Source organism: Coregonus clupeaformis, chromosome 10 (genome assembly GCF_020615455.1).
Source record: "Coregonus clupeaformis isolate EN_2021a chromosome 10, ASM2061545v1, whole genome shotgun sequence".
Lineage (NCBI taxonomy): Eukaryota > Metazoa > Chordata > Actinopteri > Salmoniformes > Salmonidae > Coregonus > Coregonus clupeaformis.
Window position 1 is genome coordinate 11,712,437 of NC_059201.1, and position 18,585 is coordinate 11,731,021.

General features: G+C 44.1%; 2 protein-coding genes across 3 annotated transcripts; both read right to left on the minus strand.

Moving 5' to 3' along the window:
- Positions 1 to 327: 327 nt before the first annotated feature.
- On the minus strand, positions 328 to 2,067 carry LOC121575815 (tumor suppressor candidate 2-like). The gene is made up of 4 exons (XM_041889105.2): positions 1,883 to 2,067; positions 1,184 to 1,434; positions 975 to 1,095; positions 328 to 861 (listed from the first exon to the last, which is right to left on the minus strand). The coding sequence occupies exons 2-4, from the start codon at positions 1,333 to 1,335 to the stop codon at positions 796 to 798; spliced, it is 339 nt and encodes a 112-aa protein (XP_041745039.1). The 5' UTR covers positions 1,336 to 1,434; positions 1,883 to 2,067; the 3' UTR covers positions 328 to 795.
- Positions 2,068 to 2,364: 297 nt separating this feature from the next.
- On the minus strand, positions 2,365 to 16,756 carry LOC121574856 (ras association domain-containing protein 1). 2 transcript variants are annotated; one of them, XM_041887493.1, is made up of 7 exons: positions 16,446 to 16,756; positions 15,402 to 15,792; positions 13,876 to 14,000; positions 4,414 to 4,521; positions 3,914 to 4,205; positions 3,663 to 3,778; positions 2,365 to 3,559 (listed from the first exon to the last, which is right to left on the minus strand). In XM_041887493.1, the coding sequence occupies exons 2-7, from the start codon at positions 15,721 to 15,723 to the stop codon at positions 3,380 to 3,382; spliced, it is 1,143 nt and encodes a 380-aa protein (XP_041743427.1). In that variant the 5' UTR covers positions 15,724 to 15,792; positions 16,446 to 16,756; the 3' UTR covers positions 2,365 to 3,379. The 2 variants fall into 2 exon arrangements, with proteins under 2 accessions (XP_041743427.1, XP_041743428.1); XM_041887494.2 differs by lacking the exons at positions 13,876 to 14,000; positions 15,402 to 15,792; positions 16,446 to 16,756 and adding an exon at positions 7,132 to 7,825.
- Between the last annotated feature and the right edge of the window lie 1,829 nt (positions 16,757 to 18,585).

The following is an 18,585-nucleotide window of genomic DNA, read 5'->3' on the forward strand; positions in this document are numbered from 1 at the left end:
TCCTAAATTATTCAAAGTCAATTGGCATAAAAGATGACTGGCCCAAAAACGTTACAGAATCAAACCTATGATCAGACCCATCTGTACAAGAGCAATGCCCCCTGGTGCCTAAACTGAAGTACAGCAGAGAGAAAAAACATTCACCAACGACAGCTTCCCAGGATTATGAGAACTAGATAGAGAAGGACTAGTAAATTGAGCCAATCTGAGTCTTTAAATCACAGAACACAAAACCATCGATATTGTGACCACATTGTTATGGAACAAAACTCAGACTGTGAAACATATGTGCTTGATTTAAAAAAAAGGGATTGCCTCAACACAGTCTTTTAGCCTGGTAAACCATTTATTCAAGTATTTCCAACTCACAGGTTTTTTTATTTGTATTTACATTAAAAGTTCACTAGTGCAGGTCTTGGCTCCAATCACAGAGGCAGACTTAGATATGATAATATTACAACATGAAAATGATCAACATATACTGTGGGAATTCATAAACCTTCCCTTATCTTGAGCTACCCTTCTCTTCTACACACACATATATGCGCATGCACACACACTTCTCTACATGTCACAGAAGGCAATACTTTTACTCTATCTCTATCTTTCACCAAAACATCTATTCCGCCTCCCCTTTCTCTCCGCAACATAGCATTGGTGGTCTGTCCACAGCTGTAGTCAGACATCTCATCCATCTTCTCAGAGGAACACCAGCGTTCAAGATGGAGCAGTTGTAGTGTGGGGCAGCCGTTGACTGACAGGTGTCTTTTCCACATTAGACCAGCCCAGTGTTATTCACACCTCACAGAGGATGACAGGAAAATCTACATGGATCCGGGGGTGGTTTAGCTTCACAATTCCCTGCAAAAAGATAACAATACCCACACTAGTAATGATAACCAACAACCATGGGTAACTGGAAACCTTTCCAACACTCAGTCTGGGACTCTCAAGTGTTCATCCAATCAGCTCACCTGAGGGATGAGGTTCTTCTGAATCCTCTTCAGCTTGGACCTCTTCCGGCCATTTTTTGTCACCACAGTCTCTTCATAGAACTCATGAGCCAGGTCCCCATCCTCGTCATAGTAAAGCGAGCTATCAACACACACACAAAATAGGGTATTGGAAAGCATTTCACTAAGGATCACATATGCTACATATTGCATTTAGCAGACATTATTACCTCCTTCTTGTGAAAATAAATGGGGTTGCTTTTCTGGTCCTTTTGAGTCGGGTCAAAGACTGGTCTTCTTGCCCCTCACTGACTGAATCACCTCCAGCTCCTGAACCAGCAAATGGCCAAGCACCTTTCATCTTGGACCCACTGCCTCCCATCTTCAGTGATGGGACATTATCCCTTGCGACAGAAAACTCCTAGGCAACGAGTATATGAGCTGTCCAGACAGTCAGTTGTCTAACGTCACTGGTTTGGATCTGAAAACAAGAACAGTCATGCCATATGTACTGTTGTTAAAACACAGACACACGCTGTTGCGTTAGCTAGCCTAATGGTACCGCACAGGCCAAACGTTGCAAACAATAGTTAGCTAGCAAGTTAAATAGCTAGGTTAGATTGCTAACTAGTTGACATTCAAACGGTAACTTAACTAGTTAGCTAGCGAACGACGTTGGCCAGCTTGGCCAAGATGGCTAGCTAACGTAACACGGTTGAAATTGCAGCTGATAGCAAGCTAAGTATTGTATATATATATTGTATAGCTTAATATTGTAAATGAATTGAGCTTTTAAACTGCTAAACTGTATAAACCAAAGCTAACTAACTATCTCAACAGTTCCCTGGATGTTTGCTACGCTAGCCTAGTAACAGTTAGCTAGCTAAGGTTAGCTCTAGCTAAAGGTGTATTATGGTGACAGCACTTACAGTAACATATTCATTATTTTCGCGTAGTGACTTCTATTCGTCCTTGGAGTAGGGTAGTGTTGATTAAATATACTGTTGTTGTTAAATAGCTAAGATGGCTGGCTAGATAGTACAGATCCCAAACAACAATCACACTGACGTGTGGTCTAAACGAACGGAAAAACCGCACGATTGGTCAGCTGAGCTTGCGCATGAGTGACAGAAACAATGTAACCACTAGCCAGTACAGAGAGGATGTAGGTAGATGTTTGCACAGCATCCTTTACACCATCACAAGGAAATAATAGTAACTTTCTCTGTGACATCTACTCCAACTAGCCATAACTGCCAAGTGGGGATAGCATTATTTAGCTAACGAATATCATCCCAATGGCATACCCCCACCACCAAGAATCACCACACTTTTGTGAAAGATAACTTGTTTAATGTGAACAGTGCAAATCTATTATTATTTTGTACAAAATATATTGACACTGGACATGTAACAGAACATTTTTTTAATTGAATAAAGGACAGTCAAGGTATTATTTCAAGCGATATAGACGTGCTGATAATATGAATCAAATTCTCAACTCTATTATTCTGTTGTTTTAACAGAGGTTTAGAATCTCATGAAGAACATGAAAAAATATACACAATACAAACATAAAAAGTATCAGCTTCCAGTTCAAAGTGTTCCAAGTTTCAAGGACGAGATTCCCCTATCAATTAAATCGACCTGGGGATTGTCCTCTCAATTGACATTCAAGGTGCTCCCAACACATGGGGCACTCCCACTCAGCCTCATAAAGGGCCAGCAAAAAGAGTAACATCCATCACAGTACAGATGTGCAGGAGGTATGTGGCAGACATTGGGGTCAAATGGAAACATGGGGTACCTACCTGGCCCATAATGTCCATCGCTTGTTATTCTGTCTAGCATTTGGGTCTGGGGATACTGAGGCAGACAGTACCTGAATATGTTCAACATTGTCTTAGCTAATAGGTTGGCTACCCTCTTATTGCTAGGCATTAAGGGAGATAAACAGGGCTTTTTGATATGGCTGACCCCACTCGGGTGTCTCAAAATTATATTTGATTGTTACCCAAAAGCTATAAATGATATAATCTATGGACCCTACTGCCAGCAAGAATAACAGGTGATGAACATTACGAGGCTGGTAGCTCACCCAGGATAGTGAAATGGCACCCCCATAATGAGAGGCAGTACTGGACAAAGCCAGTTTCTCATCAACCACAGTTTCACATACTCTCTCTCAATTCTCATTCTCTCTCAGGCACAACAGACTCTCTCCAGGTGTACGGCACTTCTGATTTCTCTCACACTCACACGCGCTTGCCCTCTTGCGCCCTCTCGCTCTCATTCGGTCTTTCACTCTCCTCCTTTGAGGGAGGTGTCCACTTGTGTTCTCTGGGATCTTTGGATGCAGTGATGACTGGTCATCTTTTGATGGTTGTCAGTCAGAGGTGCAGGTTGTCCCGTAGGCGACGTGTTTCTCAGCCAGGGGTGGAACCACCAGGGGAGGAACCACTAGGGGTGGAAGCAGCAGATTGGGCGTCCTGCATCCTGGTGCGGGCCAGAGCGTAGCGCTGCACAATCTGCTTGACATGCTCCTCCTCCTCACGCTGTAGCATGCGGACAAAGTTCTTAAGCTCTGGCATAGAGAAGGCATCCCACTGGACAGAGAGAGGAGAGAGACAGAGGATTTTTGTATGCTGCACAATGTGAAATGGCCATGTTGGTTTGAGAATGAATGCCCAATGCATGCTCAATACTCACGTTGACCTCTCCAGTCTCATTCTCTTTCAACACCAAACTGAGGGCTTTCTCATTGGGTCCAGCACACAGACGCAGGTGGAGTGGACGCTCGTCATCAGACAGCTTACGCAGGTACACTGAGATAAATACAGGAGGAGGACAATGGAATTAATCAACTGTATGGCACTTCTTAGTATTTATCTATGTGATGTCAATGCAGAACAAAGACCAGTCATGTGCTGCCATGAAACCGGTCACAGAAGTAGGCTCACCTTGGTCATGACGCTCAGTGCGCTCAAACAGGGCAAACTTTCCAGGGTTGTCCACCACGGTGAACTTCTTCAGCAAGGCTTCGATGACCTCACGAGCGCGTGTGCGGGAGCTGATGTGTAGGTGTTTGGATGTATCCTTGGGCAGGTAGAAAGAGGTGCAACGTTTTACTCCCCCATTCTTCTTGCCCGCACCATCCTGTGTTGTAGTACCTTTTCTTGGTGGGGGAACTGACACGGGTCGTACCAGCTTGAACTGGACCTTTATGAAGCCAGTGTAGGAGCCATCTTTGTTCTGTTGAAGAGAATGAATAAATGTTGGTATACAACTTAACATTAACACAATCTATCAACATGTTATTGCATAGTAGACATTACATTTTTGGGGTAATTCTGCAGTATTGTAACTGAGCAATTACTGAATTACTGTATAAAAACATGGTAATTACTAGATTAATTACAATGTTACTACAATGGTATAACAGCAACTTGTTAGTACTCACCAGGTTCATAAAGAGGTTGCTGTTGATTTGAGCGTTGTACTCCTTCACCTTCTGCTGGATCTCTGTGCCTGACAGCTCCTGCTGCTTCCCACATTTGACCTGTTCATCCTGACCAGAGAGAGAGAAAAGGGAGTCAATATTTCAATAAGCCATTAATTGGCTACACTTCACTTTGTCGAAGCAGCCGTAAAACCCTCTTTCCATTTTGCTTACTCACTCATCTTCCTAAAGGCGAAAGACAAAAAAAGGGTGATCTTGGGAGGCTTTTGTGTTCTACCACTATGTGTCAACAGAGAGCCATGGTTAAATGTGTTGCATGTAAAATTCTGCCTGTAAGAAATGTGTTATGTGGGCCTATAGGGGCAAACTAACGCCCCACAACATTTCATATTGAAAAAAACTCAAATAGATTAGCGGGACAGTTGAGGCATGACATATCGACCAATTCAACTAAACATTTAGTTAAGAAAGCTTGAGCTGAGACATCAGTCTAATTAAAATTCATAGAGGTGGACTAGATGGGTTTTGGCCCGCAGTAGCTGAGAGGAAGGAAGCACTAAACTGGTGTAAGTCAAAATGGTATTGAATGAGAAACATTGCTGCTTCTTCAGGACTTGTTGCTGCTGTATAATGGAGAGTTAGCAAATGTGCTAAATAGCAGCCTATGCTTCACAGTGCTAACTTCCTGTAAGCTCCACTCCTTCGTTCACAAATTATCCCCGGTTGCATCAGATTCCAAACTTCCTGTCAAGTGTCAACGTAGCCATAGCCTACGATAGGGAAGTAGTGGAGAACAATGATGTCAGCGCTGTCCAATCCTAGTTCCTGAACTCCTATCACTGAAGAGGGAGGCGCCATGGGGGAACGTGCAGCTGTTTGTAATGTATGCAAGTGCTTTGGGCTGCATTCCTTAATGCTGTGTTCATGTAAAAAAATACCCCCCCGAGAGTCAGACACAAAGCCTTCCTCTGTTTTACAGGCATATCCTGTGAAGTCAGCTGCCTCATCTTCCACAGAATCTCAGTCATCTTTCAGCAATGAACATTTAGCCTCCAGCATCTGCAAGACATTTAAATGTCTGGTATGGACACACAGTATCCACTTCCTGTGTCTAATGGTCCGTTCTTGCTTCCTATGTGAGAATGTTATTCAGGACATATGATGCACAAAACTTAGAGGCATCAATTAGGGCAGTGTTTTCTAACCCTGGTCCTCGAGTACCCCCAACAGAATACATGTTTTATTGTAACTCTGGACAAGCACACCTGATTCAACTTGTCAACTAATCATCAAGCCCTCAATGAGTTGAATGAGGTGTGTTTGTCCAGGGCTACAACAAACCTGTGTATTGTTGGGGGCACTTGAGGACAAGGGTTGGGAAACAGTGCATTAGGGGACCAACTATAGCTGCTTTTCGTGGAGGGGGGTAATCCATAGATCAATAGCCATAAATCCCCCTGGCTTGTGCTACCATCAGCACACAACATGAGCTCTCCTCTGGGACAAAGTCACAAGAAAAACAGCTAATTCAGTAGGAAAATCACAGGGACAAATAACTCTTCAATGGTGGCATTCAAAACTAGATTGCTCCTGTATTGTATATCCCACTAATCATGTTCCTAATAAGGAGAGTTAGCTGATGTTTACACTTTGTAGAAATGAATGGCCACAGCTGCCCATAATTCATGGAGCACCACAACTACATAAAGCAATGTCAAGCTGTGAAAAATACAGATCAATAAAACAGATCAATAACCTATATCCTAATGCAGATTGAAAAGCTGCAGAGTTAATGGTCCTGTGTAGCTCAGTTGGTAGAGCATGGCGCTTGCAATGCCAGGATTGTGGGTTCGATTCCCACGGGGGGCCAGTATGAAATTTTTGTTTGTTTGCACTCACTAACTGTAAGTCGCTCTGGATAAGAGTGTCTGCTAAATGACTAAAATGTAAAAAAAAAATGATGTCCTGCAGTTAACTACTAAATAGGCAATCACAAAATGAGAGCCGGTACAGTCTACTAAGGAGTCACTAATGTTCACGGTGCCATTATCATTTTGTACTGTACTCTGTATAATAACATTCAAGATGATGTGGAAATATTAGTTAATCAAACATGATCTTATTTTGCCATTACTCATTCAAACCCTGCAGAGATATGTGTGCAGGCTTGTACGCAGACTTGTGTGTGCAACCTTTGTTAGTGTAATGTTTGTTCAGATATGAGAGTAGAACACTGAACCGTAAGCTACATGTGTGTGTGTGTACATAAACGTAATAAGAGGTAGAGTATCATGTGTAGTGTAAAGTGTTGTTTTACACGTGTTTTAATTACATTTTAGTCATTTAGCAGACACTCTTATCCAGAGCAACTAGGGTTAAGTGCCTTGCTTAATTAAGGGCACATCGACAGATTTTTCACCTAGTCAGCTCGGGGATTAGAACCAGCGACCTTTCCGTTACTGGCACAACGCTCTTACCCACTAAGCTACCTGCCACCCTATCAGAGGTAAAGCAGATCCCAATTAACATTTTAGAAAAAGGAACCATGGTAGAGTTACTAGGGCTACTACAGCAATCACTTCATAATGCTATGAGTGAATAATCATAAACTATAATGCAACTATAACGAAAGAAACAGTTACAGAAAGTTTCTAAATAGAAACAGTGTGGTAAGCATTTGACATAGTCCTGTTGGCTTGATAAAGTTATCATTCTCACCTTCTCTTTCTTGGGTTTGCAAATGAATGATGTGCGAGCTGTAAAGTACTGTTCGAACTCAGAATCCGAGTCCCCACTGCAGTATCCGCTACTGGTGGAGCTGCCCCACGTCTTCTCGAAGGATGGGCTCTTATCCGAACCACTGACCGCGTCTTCCATGATCAAAATGTTGCAATGTAACGTTAGACTCTGGAACGATGTCTAGACTCTGGAACGATGTATAGACTCTGGAACGATGTATAGACTCTGGAACGATGTTGCGATTAGAATTTTCTACAATTTGTCAGGTTGTATCTCATTCAGTTTTGATTGGAGCGCTAATATGCGTCGTTTCCCGTTTAATAACACAATTTATATCAAAAATTATATCCCGCTATAATAAACATGAAGTAACTACAGAAACTTTAATTCACAGATAGGATGTAGAGTAATCAGACTGCTAGTATTGTTAGTATCTCCCTGTAAACCTCAACAATGTTGTTCTAAAGCGCGTTTCTCTCGGTTTCCTCTTCAATCTGGCCACGTTTCCTCTTCTCACGACTAGCTGAGAACAGGATGCGGCACCAGCCCCCGCCTTTCCATCTCTCTCCCCCGCCCGCGGAGGCCCTACCCAGGCGGTTGAGATTAGAAAATACACAAAACCAGCGCAAAAAGCCATGATTGGGCGCTGAGGGGAAATTACAACTCCCATGACATCATACTCCTCCCTTTTCCTGTCTGCCAACAATAAAGACAACGCGAGTAGAGGAAAATCATGTGAGAGGATTCAGACAGCAGAGCATAGGGGATTCAAATGATAACATGACAAATGCATGAAATGCAAAAATATTTGAAGCTGGAGACACTTATCTCCCTCACTACCTTTAAGCATCAGTTGTCAGAGCACCTTACCGATCACTGCACCTGGACACAGACCATCTGAAATTAGCCCACCCAACTACCTCATCCCCATATTGTTATTTGGTCCTCTGTAGCTCAATTGGTAGAGCATGGCGTTTGTAACGCCAGGGTAGTGGGTTCGATCCCATATGTAAAAATATATGCACGCATGACTATAAGTCGCTTTGGATAAAAGCGTCTGCTAAATGGCATATTATTATTATTATTTATTTTGCTCATTTGCACCCCAGTTTCTCTATTTGCACATCATCTCTTGCACATCTATCATTCCAGTGTTAATACTAATTGTAATTATTTTGCACTATGGCCTATTTATTGCCTTACCTCCATAACTTGCTACATTTGCACACACTGTATATATATTTTCTGTTGTATTTTTGACTTTATGTTTTGGCTGAATAAGTTGACGACGGACTCGCTCAAGCTGTCGGGACTAACCCAGAACTTTACACAACGTTAGACACGGACACGAATGATCTGCTTGGCGTGTTGACAAACTGGTGGTTTGTTGTGGCCGAGTATTGGTGCTAAACCGTGTTGTTGGAGGCTGGCATGCTAATTGGCTGTGGCGTCATAGGATTCGGTGCCCTGGACGGTTTTCACTGAAGAATACTGTCCAAGTTAGCTAGCTGAATAAACTAAGTTAGTCTATTCCTAGAAAACATTGAACCACTGTAGTTTACAACAATTATAGTTTCTGAGGTGGAAGTTGGAAGAGTTATATTTGGGTGTTTCAGTGAAACGTAAGTGAGGGAGGCCCCGCTCTCTCGCTTTCCCAGATGTTTAGTTCATTTCATTCCGATCTCCTTTGCATTATTGTAGCCATTTTCTGTAGCCTGTCAACTATGTGTCTGTCTATCCCTGTTCTCTCCTCTCCGCACAGGCTATACAAACGCCTCACACCGCGTGGCTGCTGCCACTCTAACCTGGTGGTCACTGCACGCACGACCCACGTGGAGTTCCAGGTCTCCGGCAGCCTCTGGAACTGCCGTTCTGCGGCCAACAAGGCAGAGTTCATCTCAGCCTATGCTACTCTCCAGTCCCTCGACTTCTTGGCGCTGACGGAAACATGGATTACCACAGAAAACACTGCTACTCCTACTGCTCTCTCCTCGTCTGACCATGTGTTCTCGCATACCCCGAGAGCATCTAGTCAGTGGGGTGGTGGCACAGGAATCCTCATCTCTCCCAAGTGGACATTCTCTCTTTCTTTCATTACATTACATTTACGTCATTTAGCAGACGCTCTTATCCAGAGCGACTTACAAATTGGTGCATTCACCCTATAGTCAGTGGGATAACCACTTTACTGTCTATCTCCTCATTTGAATTCCATGCTGTCACAGTCACTAGCCCATTCAAGCTTAACATCCTTATCATTTATCGCCCTCCATGTTCCCTTGGAGAGTTCATCAATGAGCTTGACGCCTTGATAAGTTCCTTTCCTGAGGATGGCTCACCCCTCACAGTTCTGGGTGACTTTAACCTCCCTACGTCTACCTTTGACTCATTTCTCTCTGCCTCCTTCTTTCCACTCCTCTCCTCTTTTGACCTCACCCTCTCACCGCCCCCCCCCCCCTTACTAACAAGGCAGGCAATACGCTTGACCTCATCTTTACTAGATGCTGTTCTTCTACTAATCTCACTGCAACTCCCCTCCATGTCTCCGACCACTACTTTGTATCCTTTTCTCTCTCGCTCTCCTCCAACACTACTCACTCTGCCCCTACTCAGATGGTAATGCGCCGTCGCAACCTTCGCTCTCTCTCTCCCGCTACTCTCTCCTCTTCCATCCTATCATCTCTTCCCTCTGCTCAATCCTTCTCCCTCCAATCTCCTGATTCTGCCTCCTCAACCCTCCTCTCCTCCCTTTCTGCATCCTTTGACTCTCTATGTCCCCTATCCTCCTGGCCGGCTCGGTCCTCCCCTCCTGCTCCGTAGCTCGATAACTCATTGCGAGCTAACAGAACAGGGCTCCGGGCAGCCGAGCGGAAATGGAGGAAAACTAGACTCCCTGCGGACCTGGCATCTTTTCACTCCCTCCTCTCTACATTTTCTTCCTCTGTTTCTGCTGCTAAAGCCACTTTCTACCACTCTAAATTCCAAGCATCTGCCTCTAACCCTAGGAAGCTCTTTGCCACCTTCTCCTCCCTGCTGAATCCCCCCTCCTCCCTCTCTGTGGATGACTTCGTCAACCATTTTGAAAAGAAGGTTGACGACATCCGATCCTCGTTTGTTAAGTCAAATGACACCGCTGGTCCTGCTCACACTGCCCTACCCTATGCGTTGACTTCTTTCTCCCCTCTCTCTCCAGATGAAATCTTGCGACTTGTGACGGCCGGCCGCCCAACAACCTGCCCGCTTGACCCTATCCCCTCCTCTCTTCTCCAGACCATTTCCGGAGACCTTCTCCCTTACCTCACCTCGCTCATCAACTCATCCTTGACCGCTGGCTATGTCCCTTCCGTCTTCAAGAGAGCGAGAGTTGCACCCCTTCTCAAAAAACCTACACTCGATCCCTCCGATGTCAACAACTACAGACCAGTATCCCTTCTTTATTTTCTCTCCAAAACTCTTGAGCGTGCCATCTTTAGCCAACTCTCTAGCTATCTCTCTCAGAATGACCTTCTTGATCCAAACCAGTCAGGTTTCAAGACTGGTCATTCAACAGACTGCTCTTCTCTGTGTCACGGAGGCTCTCCGCACTGCTAAATCTAACTCTCTCTCCTCTGCTCTCGTCCTTCTAGACCCATCTGCTGCCTTTGATACTGTGAACCATCAGATCCTCCTCTCCACCCTCTCCGAGTTGGGCATCTCCAGCGCGGCTCACTCTTGGATTGCTTCCTACCTGACAGGTCGCTCCTACCAGGTGGCGTGGTGAGAATCTGTCTCCGCACCACGTGCTCTCACCACTGGTGTCCCCCAGGGCTCAGTTCTAGGCCCTCTCCTATTCTCGCTATACACCAAGTCACTTGGCTCTGTCATATCTTCACATGGCCTCTCCTATCATTGCTACGCAGACGACACACAATTAATCTTCTCCTTTCCCCCTTCTGATAACCAGGTGGCGAATCGCAACTCTGCATGTCTGGCAGACATATCAGTGTGGATGACGGATCACCACCTCAAGCTGAACCTCGGCAAGACGGAGCTGCTCTTCCTCCCGGGGAAGGACTGCCCGTTCCATGATCTCGCCATCACGGTTGACAACTCCGTTGTGTCCTCCTCCCAGAGTGCAAAGAGCGTTGGCGTGACCCTGGACAACACCCTGTCATTCTCCGCTAACATCAAGGCGGTGACCCGATCCTGTAGGTTCATGCTCTACAACATTCGCCTTACACAGGAAGCAGCACAGGGCCTAATCCAGGCACTTGTCATCTCCCGTCTGGATTACTGCAACTCACTGTTGGCTGGGCTCCCTGCCTGTGCCATTAAACCCTTACAACTCATCCAGAACGCCGCAGCCCGTCTGGTGTTCAACCTTCCCATGTTCTCTCACGTCACCCCGCTCCTCCACACACTCCACTGGCTTCCAGTTGAAGCTTGCATCTGCTACAAGACCATGGTGCTTGCCTACGGAGCTGTGAAGGGAACGGCACCTCCGTACCTTCAGGCTCTGATCAGTCCCTACACCCAAACGAGGGCATTGCGTTCATCCACCTCTGGACCGCTGGCTCCCCTACCTCTGCGGAAGCACAGGTCCCGCTCAGCCCAGTCAAAACTGTTCGCTGCTCTGGCACCCCAATGGTGGAACAAGCTCCCTCACGACGCCAGGACAGCGTAGTCATTCACCACCTTCCGGAGTCACTTGAAACCCCACCTCTTTAAGGAATACCTGGGATAGGATAAAGTAATCCTTCTACCCCCCCTTACCCCACCCCCCAAAATAAAAATAAAAAAACAATTGTAAAGTGGTTGTCCCACTGGCTATCATAAGGTGAATGCACCAATTTGTAAGTCGCTCTGGATAAGAGCGTCTGCTAAATGACGAAAATGTAAAATGTAAATGTTTTACCCCATATGTAACTCTGTGTTGTTGTTTTTATCACACTGCTTTGCTTTATCTTGGCCAGGTCGCAGTTGTAAATGAGAACTTGTTCTCAACTGGCTTACCTGGTTAAATAAAGGTTAAATAAATATATAAAAATATAGACATGTAGGCTTGGGGGTCTACAGAGAACAGCACCACTTCAGAGAAAAAGAAATAGATCAGATAAGAAACCCTATAAGTGATTGATGCCCCTACAGTGCACTCGGAAAGTATTCAGACCCCTAGACTTCTTCCACATTAAAATTACAGCCTTATTTTAAAATGGATTAAATATCTACAATGGATTAAATATCTACACACAATACCCCATAATGACAAAGCAAAAAACTGGTTATTAGAAATACATTATTTAAATACTGTACGAGTCAAAAGTTTGGACACACCTACTCATTCCAGGGTTTTTCTTTATTTTTACTATTTTCTACATTGTATAATAATAGTGAAGACATCAAAACTATGAAATAACACATATGAAATCATGTAGTAACCAAAAAAGTATTAAACAAATCAAAACATTTGAGATTCTTCAAAGTAGCCACCCTTTTCCTTGATGACAGCTTTGCACACTCTTGGCATTCTCTCAACCACCTTCATGAGGAATGCTTTTCCAATAGTCTTGAAGGAGTTCCCACATATGCTGAGCACTTGTTTGCTGCTTTTCCTTCACTCTGCGGTCCAACTCATCCCAAACCATCTCAATTGGGTTGAGGTCGGGTGATTGTGGAGGCCAGGTCATCTGATGCAGCACTCCATCACTCCTTCTTGGTCAAATAGCCCTTACACAGCCTGGAGGTGTGTTTTGGGTCGTTGTCATGTTGAAAAACAAATGATAGTCCCACTAAGCGCAAACCAGATGGGATGGCATATCGCTGCAGAATGCTGTGGTAGCCATGCTGGTTAAGTGTGCCTTGAATTCTAAAAAATCACAGACAGTGTCACCTGCAAAGCACTCCCACACCATCAAACCTCCTTCTCCATGCTTCACGGTGGGAACCACACATGCAGAGATCATTTTTCACCTACTCCGTGTCTCAAAAAGACATGGCGGTTGGAACCAAAAATCTCAAATTTGGACTCATCAGACAAAAGGACAGATTTCCACCGGTCTAATGTCCATTGCTCATGTTTCTTGGCCCAAGCAAGTCTCTTATTTTTATTGGTGTCCTTTAGTAGTGGTTTCCTTGCAGCAATTTGACCATGAAGGCCTGATTCACGCAGTCTCCTCTGAACAGTTGAAGGTCAATCAACCCGGAAAATTTGAAGAACTTTGAAAGTTTCTTCAAGTGCAGTTGCAAAAACCATCAAGCGCTATGATGAAACTGGCTCTCATGAGGACCGCCACAGGAAAGGAAGACCCAGAGTTACCTCTGCTGCAGAGGATAAATTCATTTGAGTTAACTGCACCTCAGATTGCAGCCCAAATAAATGCTTCACAGAGTTCAGCCCAAATAAATGCTTCACAGAGAACATCTCAACATCATGTCTTAAAGTAATGATACTTTCAGAATGCACTGTATATAGGCTACCATAGCCAAAGGAAATGGTGAGAGAGAGGATCTGAACTGAAAAACCTGACACAGGGGGATCATGTAATAGAAAGAAAAATGAATAGAAAGAAAAGAAGAATAGCGTGACTGAATACAGAGAGTGTGCAGACATCAAGTCACCACAAAGAGTATGGTCTGAATAGTGGATAGGTAGTGGTCATGACACATGATGTGGCCGGTGAATATGAGGTTAAGTAGAGAAAACACATGAAATGACACGCATACATCAGATCATGAGATTCTTACCACATTTGTATCAGTCTCTATGGTGTGTTCTACAGCACATGTTTGTTCAACTATGGAGCCGCGATCCAAACTGCAATCTAATTGGATGAGAGGTCGACATCGATAGTGACATGTGAATCCGCAATCTGTGAGAAAAGAGAAGTGATTAATTAAAAACAGGATATGATCAGATCACGGTTGTAATCAATGTTGTGCCTTCTCCACAGATGTAAGGAAATGTTGGCTATGAAAAAAAGTGGTGCGCACTGGCACAGAAACTTCCATTTGATAATTTTAGGACATTCCTTCCGTTCCCTCCCTCCAGTTTTGGGACAATTTGGGATTCTAATTTATCTGCTGTCCTCCACTGGCCACAGGGAGTCATTACACATTTGACAGCGAAAACCAGTCACAGACTAATTTGACTTCAATTTGGTCACTAACTAATCAAACAGGACATGATCAGACAAGTATTGCTAGACAGTAGATGGATTCTTTGACAAATAAACAGGTGTATTCATGAGATTTTACCAGCATATTCCCCATAAACTTTAGACATAGGCTACACTTCAGACAATTATCTCTCCCCACATGTAATGGCCACACATAACAATACAAAGGGCAGGTTTCAGCCAGAGGAAAGGAAGTTCATAGTGTAAACTTTGAAGATTATGCAAGAGGAAAGTGGTGCAGGATACCAACCAACCGACAGCATGTACCAACAAAGACACAAAAAAACACTAGATCAATCTTAAAGCCCTCATGAATAGACTGCCGCCAACAGCTGACTGAATTTGGGAGTTTTGTTTTGACAAGTACTCCAGAGCTAAAACAGGGTCTGGGATTTACAGGCGAGCGGTTCAGTTCTCAGCTGGTTCTTTGCTGCTGGGAATGGTAATGTCCCTCTTTGCAGAAACTCCTCATTAAAGCCTATTCAGGCCTAATGAATACTGAGTCCTGTGAATAGAGCCAGTCTCACAAAAAGCCCAGTTAGTCCAGCTGAGGAACAATGACCTAAAGCTATACGGCCTGGCATATACATAAACAAACACACATACAGTATATCCTATGCACACACAAACAGGCTATATAATACTGTTGCGACCCTGGTCTATAAGTGCGGATATCGACTCTGCCACTTGACCATGCTTTCGAATTCCGCGGGGCTACGGACCAGAAGGTCGAGGGTTCGCGCCACACTCCCTGCCTGTTTCATTACATTGGTGTAGACTACCTTGAAACACATTCTCATAGGCTAGCCATAGTTAAACCCAATAACACTCATGCACATAGGCCTACATATCACAGGATGCTGCTGAGGGCAGGACGGCTCATAATAATGGCTGGAATGGAGTCAATGGAATGGTATCAACCACATACCATGTATGTTTGATACAATTCCATTAATGCCGTTCCAGCCCTTACTATGAGCCCGTCCTCCCCAATTAAGGTGCCACTGGCCGCCTGTGACATACATGTATGCAGACATGCAATCTTAATCATAATCATGCAAGTAAATCCTGTGCAGCAGCTGGAGGCAGACTCACTGGCACAGCGCAGGCTCTGTTTGTACAGTCCCCAGATGAAGTCTCCACACAGGTCACACCAGGTGGGCTGGGCATGGCTGCAGGGCTGGAAGTCATGTCCCTCTCCCCTCTCATCTGTGAGCCGTGGGTCCAGGCTGTCCCCCAGCAGTCGGATGATGCCCACCCGTCTGAGCAGCTCTGGGACCTTCCCTGGGCTGATCCGCAGGGCATTGGCCCGCTCTAGGCGAGGTGGTGAGCGAGGCACCTCGCAGCTGGTCAGCTCTATCTGGTCATTGTCATGCAGCCTCAACTCACGGAGCTCAATGAACTCACCCCAAGACATTCTGTCAGTCACAGCTTCAGTCACAGCTTCAGTTCCTTCTTCACTCAGAGGCAATCATCACACCTGTGACTAAAATAATAATACACAACCTCAATCCAGGATCACCAATCATGAAGCACCAACTCAAGGACAGGACATTGGCCTACAGTAGTACATTGTTGCTAGCCTTCAATTGTGGGGAGAACTTCCCATACAGCTATGCATCCCTTACTATTGAAACCATGGCTAAATACTGTAGCCTATTCTTTAGCCTAATGAGTATGAATGAAGTCTTTGTTTCTCGACATAAAATGGTTAGTGTTAGTACTTAAATATAATTTGCCATTTGCTGCATCAATAAAGTGGTCTAATCGGCTATTTAAAAAAAGGATAAGAGTTTAAGGCTATCTTAAAAGTGTCCAGTGTGTTTTATTGTTTTAATAACGGAGCACGTTGCCGTCTATTGTTAAATGCCAAGATAACTAGTTAAATGTATTTGCATCCCATCAAATGTCAGATTATATAATCGAATAGATCACCAACATTCTGCTTCAAACACGTCGTGAATAATAATTCTCAACTAGGCCTATATGCAGCTGTGTAGCATCACAGATGAAGATTTATAATGGGGGAGAGGGAGGGAGGGTAGCCTAGAAACACGAGAAGCAAGGGACCGACTCGAGCCTATTTCACATAATTCATAAAATGTGCTATAGACTTGTTTTGAAAGTTTAACAATTTACCAAAACAGGGATCCATCCCGGCAGCGGCCGATGCCTCGCCCCCGACGTTCTTCTATCGTACCAAGTTTCCATAGAAGTTATTACGAATAACGGAGCAGAGGTGTGCAGTTTCTCGTCTGGGCTGGAAACAATGTATTATCGGCTATATAACAGAAAAACACAAATTCCAAAAATCGAGATGATCAGCAGCACGTTAACTTTATAACGACCCCATCACCCTATTCCCCAACATGTGATGCAATAACAAGACAAGCAAATGAGAGAAAGACGAGAAAGTGAAGAGCAGACAACTGTTCTTGACATCCGGACTGTTTTCACATAGGGGGTGCTTCTGAGTCTTGAACAGTAGAGCGGGCGCGGTAGGTGTGTTTGTGTAAATCCCCCACCCCTCCATCGCGGTTGAACACTGTGTATCTTTACGCTATTTGACTAAACAGTGACATTCAATTAAAAACTACCATAAGCATAATACTTTGCCTAATCATCCATTGACAGTATATGTAATTATATGTTTGTGAGTTAACTTGTGAACTTCTATGAGTCAAAGACAGTGGCGGCTGGTGAAAAATATTCTCGGTGGGGCTGTGCCATACTTTTTTTTTCCTGTAACCATCGCGATATATTTTAACACAAACTGCAGGACAGCAGTGCTCAGTGAAACATTCAGTAATTATTTAATGCCAATATTAAAAAGTTGAGGCATTCTTACACAAAAACATATTACACAAACCCAAGCCTTTCATTTGCATTTAAAGTGAACTTTTCACCATTGGTAGTAAACAGGCAACGCAACAGGCATGCTGTCAGAACAGAGTGGAAAGTGGACAATAACATGAAATTATTATAAAGTTTATAGGAAATCTTACACTGTATAAAAGGATGTATAATATAGAAATGGATATCAAGTGGATGAACTCAAACCTTTGACTGGAAGAATAGCATACAGTATTTTATGATCATACTAAATGTGACTAATTGTTAATGTGCTCCAGAACTGCAACAATTAATTGATACAAAACAACATATATACAGTAATATTAGCAAAGACACTATTAAGACTTTCTAGAGTACCATATATAACTGGATTTTTTTATGCTAAGGTCAACTATATACAAAGAAACATGCGGCCAGAGCTGCTCTGTGTGTGTGTGTCTGTCATCTTATTTGTACAGGAATTTTGCCCGTCTGTCCTTCTGAGTGGCAAACCTCTCAATGACCCTTTGATTAAAGTCAGGAATGTCCCTGACAAGTTTCTTCTCCATGGAGAGCATGGCCAGAGCATTCAGGCGATCCTGTGTCATGCTGTTTCTCAGGAAGGTCTTGATCCTTTTCAGTGTAGAGAAGCACCTTTCTGACTCAGCAGTTGTCATGGGTGTGGTGATGAGGATCTTGAGGAGGCTGGCAGTCTCTGTGAAAGTGCTCTGAAGGTTGTTCTCCATGAAGAACTGGTACAGGGGCACTGCACCACTACAAGCCTTGAACTCACTGTTCTCATAGATGAGGGACAGTTCGGTTTTGAGCTTGGCCTTGTTCAACATGGGGTACGCCTCCACGGTTGTTTCAAGCGCTGTATCGGGGAACTTCACACTGTGTTGTGGGAACAACTCTCCGTGCAATAGTGTTGCGCTGATGAGGTGCTGGGTGAAGGAGAACCTCTCTTTGGCATGACTCAGGATGGTATCACATACCTGTAAAAGATACATCATCAGCTTTAATTTGCAATTAAGCTATTTTGATGCAAGTGATCCTGACTGACACATGCCTATGTCCAACTCAAGTATATGATTACCAAGGTGCTGATTGTTCAGGGTTTTGGCTACATACTACCAGGCCTGAAAAAAAGTTCTAGGGGGAAACACTGACAATTACATCACAACTTACCTCTATAGCCAACCTCTGTTGTTCTCCTGGTCCCAGCATCCTCCGTCGCTTGATGGGCTGTTGCTGCTCGTCAGATGCGCTGTCCCCACACAAAGAGGGAATTGAGGCCCTGGGTCCAAAAAAATAAAGTTTAATTTGATAACTTGCAATCAGACTTCTTAGCTCACTGTAATTCCCCCTCAACACACAACCAGTGACTTTTATATATATATATATATATAGACAGACAGACAGACAGACAGACAGACAGACAGTGTGT

Excerpts from the sequence above, each read along its gene's own strand:
- LOC121575815 (XM_041889105.2), bottom strand. The coding sequence starts at position 1,335 with ATGGGAGGCAGTGGGTCCAAGATGAAAGGTGCTTGGCCATTTGCTGGT. Across the intron at positions 1,096-1,183 it reads TTTATTTTCACAAGAAGGAG|CTCGCTTTACTATGACGAGG; the intron begins GTAATAATGTCT and ends GTGTGTTGATAG. Across the intron at positions 862-974 it reads AGAAGAACCTCATCCCTCAG|GGAATTGTGAAGCTAAACCA; the intron begins GTGAGCTGATTG and ends ATCTTTTTGCAG.
- LOC121574856 (XM_041887493.1), bottom strand. The coding sequence starts at position 15,723 with ATGTCTTGGGGTGAGTTCATTGAGCTCCGTGAGTTGAGGCTGCATGAC. Across the intron at positions 4,522-13,875 it reads TAGAGACTGATACAAATGTG|GATGAACAGGTCAAATGTGG; the intron begins GTAAGAATCTCA and ends CTCTCTGGTCAG. Across the intron at positions 4,206-4,413 it reads GCAACCTCTTTATGAACCTG|AACAAAGATGGCTCCTACAC; the intron begins GTGAGTACTAAC and ends TCTCTTCAACAG.